The sequence below is a fragment of the Rhinopithecus roxellana genome, unplaced genomic scaffold (assembly GCF_007565055.1).
Source record: "Rhinopithecus roxellana isolate Shanxi Qingling unplaced genomic scaffold, ASM756505v1 contig5862, whole genome shotgun sequence".
Classification (NCBI taxonomy): Eukaryota; Metazoa; Chordata; class Mammalia; order Primates; family Cercopithecidae; genus Rhinopithecus; species Rhinopithecus roxellana.
In genome coordinates this window covers 1-11,485 of record NW_022144371.1, presented here as the reverse complement: position 1 = coordinate 11,485, position 11,485 = coordinate 1, and the positions used below count along the sequence as shown (strand labels likewise).

General features: G+C 35.9%; 1 protein-coding gene across 1 annotated transcript; it reads right to left on the bottom strand.

Moving 5' to 3' along the window:
* Window positions 1-554: 554 nt before the first annotated feature.
* LOC115896192 (serine protease inhibitor Kazal-type 5-like) lies at window positions 555-10,024 on the bottom strand (the record flags this gene model as incomplete). Its single annotated transcript, XM_030926580.1, has 7 exons — window positions 555-682; window positions 2,899-2,947; window positions 5,955-6,082; window positions 6,423-6,504; window positions 7,272-7,399; window positions 8,600-8,681; window positions 9,897-10,024. Coding segments are annotated over 7 exons (725 nt in total), but the record flags the coding sequence as incomplete, so codon positions are not given.
* Window positions 10,025-11,485: the final 1,461 nt, after the last annotated feature.

Here is an 11,485-nt window from a genome sequence, read left to right as displayed (position 1 = left end):
GGGTATGAACCCGTTTCCTAAAGGTTTTACTCCACACTGAGCCACTTATGAATGTATGCATTATACAGTAATGTCCTTGAAAGGATAAATAATAATCCTCCCTATTCCATTTCTTTGTTCAGGCTATTTAATATAGTCTTTATGTACTGATCCCACAGACTTCCATCCAGCTGGCTTTTCCTGAGCTCCTATCTGAATAGACTAACAAATCATAAAATGTCAGGAGTGGGAAGGACATCAAAAAGATCACCCAATCCAAATCATGAAACTTCTGCTCTCTCTTTTTTACAAATGAAGTTTATCAAGTGTTTTTTAAAAAAAAAGCATTAAATTGAGGCTTTTCCCTTGACTTCATTAGAAAATAGAAGGATAATTGAATAAAGAATAGTATTGTCACTTTATGATTTAATATTACTTAATGTCTCAGCCATCTGCTTTTAAACCTTTCTAACATATAACCCATGGTCTATACTCTGCACATGCATGAAGGATCTGAGACTCAGGGGCGATCATGGGTGAAGAAATTCAGTGGGAGAGATGGGGTGGACACTCACAACACGCTGGCACACATGGCACACTTGTTTCCATGCATTTTCGCCAGCTGGGTCACGGACAGGATTAACTCCCTGGTGCATATAAGCGTTCCATTCCTCACTTGGTCCCGAAATTCACTACAGATTTCCTGGGAAATGAAGAAAATATTTTCTCAGAATAGTTTTTTATCCTTCCTGCATCTTTTCCTATTATGAGGAATACGTAATGTAGAGTAAAAAGTAAAAAGAAAATGATAACATGTACTCGTAAATCAGTAAGTATTTACAAAGCTTCGGTCGTCAACTCAGAATTGTCCCGGCACTATAGCAAATCTGAAAATATTTATCATCAAAAACATACATGTGTGTGTTGTGTTGCATACCATGGTCTATAAAAGCTAGGAAGATCAGAGTGGAAGATTCCATAGGCAGGCTTAAATGAGAAGCCTTGAAGGAAATGAAAATATTGCTCACTTGTGGTTTGTCTTTAGGGTCTGAGAAAGGAAAAAAAAAAACTTGCTTAATCTAAGCAATACATATATATTTTGTCCAGGTATGGTGGCTCACACCTGTAATTTCAACACTTTAGGAGGTCACCACAGGAGTGCTTGAGCCCAAGAGTTCAAGACAAGCCTGGACATAACAGCAAAACTCTGTCTACAGAAAAATTCAAAATAAAAAAAATAAATAAAATAAATTGCCAGGCATGGTGGTGCGTGCCTGTAGTCCCTGCTATTCATGAGGCTTAGGTGGAAGGATCACTTGAGCCCAGGAGTTCGAAGTTGTAGTGAGCTTTGATTGCACCACTGCACACACGCCTGGGCAACAAAGTAAGACCTGATTCAAAAATAAATAAATAAATTTAAAAAGACGTATCTTTATAATAGAGAAGAGAATAAGTTTGATCCCTGGAGAAACTGACATATTTCTGGGAGTAAATTGATTTTAAAAAATTAAAAACTAGGAATGGGAGATGTGGATTTGAAGCAAGGGGGTAAAATAGGAGTGGAGAGAAGGGTGAATATGTTATCACTGGAAATATCTAAGAGGATTTGGCAGCTGATCAAACATAATGGATGAAAACAAATTTTCAATTCTAAATGATCAATGAAAAGATAGTTTCCCCTAGCAGAAACACTTAATTAAAAAAAAAATGAGTCAGTAAGAGGTAAATTTTAAAACTCTGTCAACTTTTCCCCAAGTAATGATGAGGTGTGTACTGTTGTGCCTATTGTTAAGAAACAGGCCGGGTGTGGTGGCTCACACCTGTAATCCCAACACTTTGGGAGGCCAAGGTGAGTGAATCGCTTGAGGTCAGGAGTTTCACACTAGCCTGGTCAACATGGTGAAACCCCGTTTCTACTAACAATACAAAAAATATTAGCTGGGCGTTGTGGCACGAGACTGTAACCCCAGCTACTAGAGAGGCTGAGGCAGGAGAATCTCTTGAACCCGGGAGGTGGAGGTTGCAGTGAGCCTAGATCTGCACCACTGCACTCTAGCCTGAGCAACACAACGAGACTCTATCTCGACGAAAGAAAGAAAAAAGAAAAAGAAAGAAGAAAGAAAGAAGAAAGAAAGAAAGAAAGAAAGAAAGAAAGAAAAAGGAAGGAAGGAAGGAAAAGGAAGGAAGGAGGAGGAAGGAAGGAAGGAAGGAAGGAGTAAGGAAGGAAGAAGGAAGGAAGGAAGAAGAAGGAAGGAAGGAAGGAAGAAAGAAAAAAGAAAAGAAAGAAAGAAAGAAGAAAGAAAGAAAGAAAGAAAATAAAAAGATAAATCTTGTATGTAGCTATTACATGAGAATAATTCAACATTTCCACACAGATAAATTTGGCTGTGCTATGCATAAAATTATAAAACATGGAGAGTGTGACTAAAAATAACTGGAAAGTCAGAGGCCCTACTTAATGAACTTAATTGGGTGCAAGAAAACTACTATTTGCTCCATAGCTCGTGGTGAAAAAGCTCAAATATGATATATATGTGCTTTTGTTTTGTAAATTAGAATGATTGAGATCTTATACTCTCTATTTCAAATAACAGAGATGAATAATGTAAATTGAAATTAGTGGCATAAGTTAATACTCTAACAAGAGAAATCTAATAAAAGCCAATATGGGGAAAATTCATTACAAAAACTTAACACTCCACTTTTTATGAAATAAACCTCAAAATTTGAATAATTATGAAATCAGATTGGTACCCTGGACACTTCTAAGCAAGACCGTTTTTGTTCAGGTTAAAAATGTTCTTCATTTGTTTCAGGCATGAAAATTAAGCAGAAAACATTTATTCTAATGAGTTAAGTAAAGAACTGTAAAGAAATGAAAATGTCAGGACGCAGCACCAGCATTCCTGAGAATATTACCTTTGCAGCTTCTCTTTTAGCCTTTGCTCTTGCTCTTTCTTCTTGTTGACTGTAAAAAACCGAAAAGAAAAAAGAGAGAAAAATGGATCTTGTTGTTGTTGTTGTTTTTTGAGACGGAGTCTAACTCTGTCACCCAGGCTGGACTGCAGTGGCGCCATCTCGGCTCACCGAAACCTCCACCTCCCGGGTTCAAGCCATTCTCCTGCCTCAGCCTCCTGAGTAGCCGGGATTACAGGCACGTGCCACCATGCCGGCTAATTTTTTTAGTAGAGATGGGGTTTCACCATGCGGGTCAGGCTGGTCTCCAACACCTGACCTCATGATCTGCCTGCTACATCCTCCCAAAGTGCTGGGATTACAGGTGTGAGCCACTGTGCCTGGCCAGAAATGGATCTTAATATAGTAGAATAGATCCTTAACTTTCATAGCTTGATCATTTATTGTTTTGACTATTCTCAAACAATGCCAAATATCCACCCATAGTGGTTTATAATTTATTAGACAATAAACAATTATGGTTCACTCTACCTCAAGAGAATGGTGTGCAAGAGAAAGCCCCTGAATTAGGGAGTAAACCTGTTTAACTTCCCAGTATATGTACTGCAATAGTACTTTCTTATTTGCTGATTCTTTTGCATGTGTGATTACTCTCTATAGAGAGGTAATATTTTATCTTCTGAGAGGCAGTATAGCATGGTGGTTAAGAAGAAAGACCCTGGAGCCAAATTCTATGAGGAAAACAAGAAGTACCTTAACCTCTCTGTGCTTTCCTCAAGTGTGTGTGAAGGAGAAATAGAAGAAGTAATAAAAGTACCTTTCTTATTGGAAAGTTATGAACATTAAATGAGTTGCTACATGTATTGCAATTAGAACAATACCTGGTACATAATAAAATAATTGGTACAATTGTTATAAGGGTTTGATATCATCATTATTGTCATTATTGAAAGGAAACTTTCCTTCCAAACTAGGCATAGGATGGAAATGAACTGAAAGTGATAGCTGTTACATTTTGGATAACTAACAGTGTTGCAAATTGAGCTTCGTGGATTGGATCCACAACATAATTAGATAGATACACAAATAGTTCAAAATGTAGAAAAAATTACATAATTTGTGAAAATGTTTTAATGTGTCCCAATCAACAAAAGACTTGCACATAGATCAAACTAAAACTTTTTGAAAATTGGAAAGATTTTTTTCACGTGGTATAAAAGTGTGAAAAACAGAATAATTCTCAAAAAAAATCAGTCACCTTTGTTAACATATCTATAAAACATGAGGTGATAAAGGTTATTTCTTTTCAATAAAGAATATATTATATATTTATGAAATAAACTGACTAAAATAGATCCAAAATTATGGGATTGTTCATACATCTTTATATGAAAACTGATCTAACCTTTATCACAAGTCTAAGTTGACTAAAACATTTAAACAGCATTTTCTTTCCTCAAAGGAAAATTGTCAGAGGAGGCAGCAAAGATAATCACTAAGTGGCAGAATTAGTTTCCTGCTACTGAAAGATTAATGTAAGGGAGAACAAAAAACAGGTTGAAAGGCCTTGCTAAGTGATTATTTCCCACATCAAGAAATACACTAACTTTTTCTTCATCTATAAGTCCCACATCCTATCCTGACTTTTCCATCATTCTCAACTGTTCTGGGCCTTAGTTTTGTTTTTGTTTTTGCTTTTCATCTGGTTTCATCTATTTCATATGGTTGTTGCGAAGACTAAATGAGATTAGGTAGCAAAGCTCTTAGCAAGTGTCATATAATCATATGCATTCAACAAACATTTGCTGTGATCATTATATGGTCATCATCTTAACTTTCCTTCTAATAGATTTTTAGTGCTCCAAGCTTCAAATGCTATGGAAAATATGCTGGATTATATTACTTTCTATATGGGAAGACTAAATAAATTAAGTCCTTTCTAAGATTCTTGGCACATGGGAAATAAAATGGGTTTTTTTTTTTTGTCAAAAATCGAGAGTTTAAGAAAAGCCTAGTCATGCTTTTGAAGGGCCGGCCATATCATGACATTCATTCTAAAGACCTATTTTAGGCACCCTATAAATAGACTCCCAACTCCTACATAATAAAATCTCCATTCTTGTCTTTCTCTGCTTTATTACAAAGTCAATCTTCATCATAAGCCCAAATCTTTCTTCCCATAGCTCTTTTCCATTTTAATTATATTCCTTAAAATCACACAGAATAAGTAGGAAGAAAGATAGTGAACAAAAAAATCTCACAAATTTTCCATGCATTGTAATATTTTACATGTAATCATATGTATTTCCTATTTCATCTGAGAATGTTTTCAAAGACTAAAAGCAATTAGTATAATTATCATGAAGTATTCTCTTCTCTGGGTGAATGATTCTAGGTTACTTTTTAAATGTCATATTCTGCACTTCACTTTTTTAACTTGTGTTCTTCCTTGACAAATAATAATTGCACATATTAATTGAATTCAGTGTGATGTTTTGGTATATGTATACATTGTGATGATTAAATCAACCAATTTACATAGTTGTCTCTTGATACTTATCTTTTTTGGGAAGGTGTAAGGACATTTATAACTTACTTTTTTAATATTTTTGAAATATACAATACATTATTATTAACTGTAGTCACCGTGCTGTCCAATACAGCCTATAAACTTATTCCTCCTGCTTAACTAAAACTTTGCACCCTTTGATTAACATTTCCTCATTCCCAACCCTTACCCTTATCTACCCTCATTCTCTGGTAAGCACCATCCTACTCTCTACTATTAGTCAGCTTTATTTAGATCCCACATATAAGAGAGGTCACACATTATACGTTTTTCTGTGTCTGGCTTATTGTGCATCTCTTTATATCACAATAGAAAGCCCTCCACTTGTTTTATTGTTGCTGTTGTTTGTTTTTAGTCCATTTAAATATGGCCCCCAAAACTGAAAGCTACACTGAAGAAGAAAATGTATTATTCACAATGGTTTGAAAACTTCCCATGGAAATTCCCACTGCTCAATCCTCAGACGCTATGGGGCTACTGCTCTACTCACAAGAAGACCTCACACATGGAGCAGGTGTTGCCATGCATTTTCCCATCTGGGCCCTGGATGGGGTCATTCTCTCTGGTGCAAAAAAGTGGTCCGTTGTTCCTGAATTTGCGGTATTCACTACACAACTCCTGTGAAATTGAGGAGGGAAGTTGAAGGTGTTGAACATAGGTTGAATCAGATTGCAAAAATAGCTAAAGCTTGTGCTTTTTTTTTAAATGAGGATTAGCAATTGGCTTATTTTAGAATGATTAACTTTGAAGGCATGGATTTTTTAAGTGATAAAAACAATGAACCCATCAACCAAGAAATAGTCACATATGCATATGTATAACTGCAATGCACACACATGAAACACACAAAACAACTGTACAATTGTTTCATAGTTTTAAGGAATGTACGTGTTCCCTGAACATGATCTGTGGAGCCTCAGGGCCATATCCCTCTGAGTTGTTGGAGGAGAACACTCACCTCAAAGGAAGCTGTACTCTTAGATTGTCTTTTGTTTCTTGATTCGCCTTCCTTCTTTTTCTTTTCTTCTTCTTCTGCTTGGCTAAAAAAGGATGGTTAAGAAGAGATGAGTAAAAATCATTGAATCTCCATATTAGAAGTGATCTCAAATGTAATTTAATTTTACACTTAACTATGATTAAATTGTTTTAATGTGATATGCCTAACCCCGTGCTTGCACTGTGAAATCCCCACAATCGCATTATAAAACTACTATTATAGCCCCAGCATACAAAAAACTGACAGAATGCATAACTCGCCTGAAGATGTAGAAATAATAGGTACAGACTTGGGATTTAAATTCTAGTCCAGAGATGGTTTTCTAAATTTCCAGTGCTCATTACTGTATCTCTAATGACTCTCAAGCCTTTGCTTTAATCTGCCTGTAAAGCCTGTACTTATATCATCCTTGGAATTCCATGGTAAATCATCCATCTTTGAAACCCTCAAAGTGTTAGGAAGTTCTTCCTGGCATCCAGTTGGAACCTGTCTTCCAGGGCTTTCATCCATTGGTCCATTGGCCTCACTTTTATTCATGGAGATAAGTTAGAACTTGTCCTGTTTCCACACTTAAAAACCAAAACTACTTGAGTATTTCAAGATTGTGACTGTCTCCTTGCTTAAGTGTGAAGTCTTAACAATCTTCAAAGGACATGGATTTTCAAATACATGTCTCCAATCAGACAGTTTCTCTAAATATTCTTTAATTCTTTCATTTTTATGTTGAAGTGGCCCTCCCATGATTGAACATGGAAATGAAATAGACAGAACAAAATAATTCCTCATGTTCCCAGCTGCAGGGCTACTCACAAGAAGACTTCACACATGGAGCAGGTGTTGCCATGCACTTTCCCATCTGGGCCCTGGATAGGATCATTCTCTCTGGTGCAAGCAAGTTTTCCATTCCTCACAAGCTTTCGATATTCACTGCAAAGCTCCTGCCAAGACAGAAGAAGTAAGTTGGCCATATATTTTATTTCTACTTAAAGCAGAAGGTTCAAACATCTACATTGGCAGAAACTAATGTTGCAGCTCCTTGAGCAGAGGATTTTAATTGTGTTTTTCTCAGATGTAAAATTCAATTCAACAACAAGAAAAACATCATATGCTAAGAGATAGGAAAAAATAAAACATAGTACAATGTCTCGATATAATACATGCAATATGTAAGCAAATTCCACTATAATCTAAACAGAGTAAAATAAGTACAAACATACAGGGTACAAGAAATCTGAGAACTCATAGGCTGGAACCATGAAATCTGACTGTGAAACCAGGGAAGATGTCAGGGAGCAAGAACAACTTAGGTGAGACTGTGGAAGTGTAAATAGGATTTGACTGAGCGGAAAAAATGAATTGGGAAATATGCACACAGGTTTATGAAAATAAAATTAGCTGAAAAACACAGGTAGGAAAAGACATGGCACATAGCAGAGCATGATTTTCTGAATGGAGTTAAGGGTACAAACAAGAGGAGAGAGAATGGGATTAAAGCATATCCTGTATTTGATGATGAGCTGCTTGTGGGTTTTAAGTAAAGCATATTATGATCTTATTTACATTTTGAAACATTGCTCAAACTATGTTAGGGACACTGGTTGGACAAGGGAAAGGATAGAATCCAGAGGGAAAGTTAGGAGACTTTTATCATCAAAACCACTGGGGATGATGACTGAGCCAAGGCTTTGGAAACTAATATTGTAATATTTCAGGGATGAAAATCATGCTTTGGGGAATAATCAAGGTATTTTTATCTCAAATTAGACGTGAAATATCAGAAACTCATATGTAGAAAGCATACATGTAGAATTTCTCTGGAAAGTAGTTGGCAAAAGCTAACAGTCTGTAAGTGATAAAACTAGAAGTAGAGCTCAGTTTTTCAGCTTTTAAACAATTGGGTTTTTTTGTTGTTGTTTTTTTGGTTTTTTTTTTTTTTTTTTTTTTTTTTTTTTTCAGAGTTAGTTTTGAATCAGCAAGAATAGATCAATCTTCCCATATAAATTATCTCCATACCATCCCCAGATTGAAGAGTTAAGACATTCTGGGGATTTCTGCAGGACAAAATCTCACCCTTTAGGCTCTTAAAATTTGGTCAAATTATAGCACCAAGAAGGATTTTTCGGATGGATTCCACTCACTGCATATGAGGTTGCTTTTCCAGATTCTCTTTTATTTCTAGCTTGTGCTTCAGCCTTTTTCTTTTCTTCATTTTCTGCTTGGCTGAATAAGAGGAAAAAGAAGCAGATCCATTAGAAACAAACACATGCCATGATTTCTCCACATCCTTGCACTGTTAACTGTTCTTCCTCCTTAGACTGGAGCAATTTTGTCCCTTTATCACTATGTATCAATGAGAAGCAACAAAATATCCTCCAGGATAGTATGGTGTTCTGATTTCTTCAAAATGTCTTTTTAATGTTGAAAGAAAGACAACAATAGTGGATCTGAGAAACTTGCTTTCTGTAAATTAGCTTTCTTGCCTATAGTAAGAAAAGGATCCCAAATCATGGTGACATAACCTGAAGGCTGAAAGTGGCCTTAACAAAGCACATCTACTCATCCCCTTGTTAACCAGAGAAGATGAGAGGTAGAGGGGGCCTTGGCTACATCTCAGGATATGACTACAACCAAGGTCTCCTCCCTCCAGACCATGGTCTATCTACCACACCATGTGTACCCTAGCTTTGCTTTAAACTTAAATATTTTGCTTACTTATAGCTGCTTCATCTAAAGGACAAGATGTGAAAAAAAAAACACATAATAATTTCCATATACTGATAAAACAAATAAGTTTAAATTTGCTTTGTACAATGGAATTGCACAGTATGTGCAGTTAACTGATGATATTACAACCATGTGTAGTTGTCAATCAAAACATAAAAAGCCATAGATTCTAAATATAAGTTAAATACTTAATTTGAGCTCAGCCAAAAAAAGTGAGAACTTTCTTAAATTTTGAAAGAAAACTGTCCATTCTAACTTATTGAGAAATGTTACATTACATAAAATAATACCCACTGTAATTTTATAGGAGTTTTGTGTTGTTTCATGGGACATTTGACTTTATTCCATTTCTACATTAAGCTCAAGCTTTGGACTCTTAACTCCCATGGAAGATGAGATACCTATAAATTGCTAAAACAGGCTGGCTAACATGTGAAGTTTCAGGAGTGAGGGAGCAACTAATATTTGTACAAGTTCATGTTTGTCAGGACATTTCAGTGCTAAAAGAGGGAGTGCCAGAGGAACAAGGCTTCTTACAACCAACAACTTTAGGTACTTACTCCCAGCTCTATTACTGATCTTTTCCATGTAACGTATTCAACTCACTTCCTGTCTTGAGCCACGGTTTCCCCATCTACAAAACAAGCTGTTTCTATTAAATTACCCGCCAGATCCTTTCTTTCTTTGACATTCTAAAAAATCTATACTCACAAGTAGGCTTGACACATGGAACACAAGTTGCCATGCATTTTCCCATCTGGACCACGAATAGGGTCGTTTTCTCTGGTACAGAAAAGCATTCCATTCCTCGCCTGATTTTCATATTCACTGCAGAGTTTCTGAATAATGAATATGAAAAAGTTTAGATATAGTTCTGTTTTCTAGGTATGAATGTTAAATGTTATTTTACAAATAAATTGAAAAAGGGAAATTAAGGATGAAAAAATAAACTTTTAATATTTAGGCCCATCCAAAAATTGTGATATTTCTCTCCTTGTAATATCCATTTACATCTTCAACGAATGTTTAAGTTAGGAATATATAAATAGAAATATTATTTATTTATATTTATGTTCTTTATTAGTCAAATGGAAAGGATAAGTAAGTACAACATAAAAAGCTAAGAAATATAACACTAGTATGAATTAAGAGTGTACAAGTACAATGAAAAGAATAATTCATGGAAGTTCAGAGAACTTATGTCTAAGTTCTATCTTGAGAATGTATTTGGGAACATAATGTGGTAAAAAGGCCATCCAAGAGGAATTAAATGGACAAACACACAGAGGCATGAAAGAACATGTTATTTTTAGGTAACTAACATATATATGAATATAGTGGCTAAATAAGTTGGATAAAGAGAAGAATATTTGGGAAATGGTCAAAAGGAGACCTTGAAAATCGAAGACCACTAAACTTTCAAAGGAATTCGGATATTACTCTTAGGCAATGGGGAAATTATAAATGTTTATAGAAGAAAATGGCAAAATCAAATCTTTGTTTTACAAAGATTATCAACCAGATGTGTGGAGGATTTGATTGACCAGGGAATGAAGTTAGAGACACTAATTATATTATAAAAAAAACAAAAGAGAAAGAGGGAGGAAAAGAGAAAAAAGAATAGGGAGATAGATTAGGAGAAAATAAAAAGGAGAAAGAAAGGAAGAAAGGGAAGGAAGGAGAGAAATTGGAAATAAATGATAAAATAGTAGTTGACAGATATTTGAGTATTAAAATTAAAAACTTGGTAACCTAGGACCAAGGGAAGAAAGCAGTTCAAAATGAGACTTAGGCCAGGTGTAGTGACTCACGTCTGTAATCTTGGCCCTTTGGAAAGTTGAGGTGTGAAGATAGCTTGAGAGTGGGAGGTCAAGGCTGCAGTGAGCCATGATCCCACCACTACACTCCAGCCTGGGTGACAGAGAAAAAAAAGAATAAAATGTGAAAGAAAGAAAGAAAGAAAGAAAGAAAGAAAGAAAGAAAGAAAGAAGAAAGAAAGAAAGAAGAAAGAAGAAGGAAGGAGAAGGAAGGAAGGAAGGGGAAGGAGGAAGAAGGAAGGAAGGAAGGAAGGAGGAGGGAGGGAGGGGAGGGAGGGAGAGAGAGAGAAAGGAAGGAAGAAGGAAGGAAGGAAGGAAGGAAGGAAGGAAGGAAGGAGGAAGGAAGGAAGGAAGAAGAAGGAAGGAAGGAAGGGGAAGGAAGGAAGGAAGGAAGGAAGGAAGGAAGGAAGGAAGGAAGGAAGGAAAGAAGGAAGGAAGAAGGAAGGAAAGGGAGTTACACAGGAAGAAGGTGGCCTGATGGAG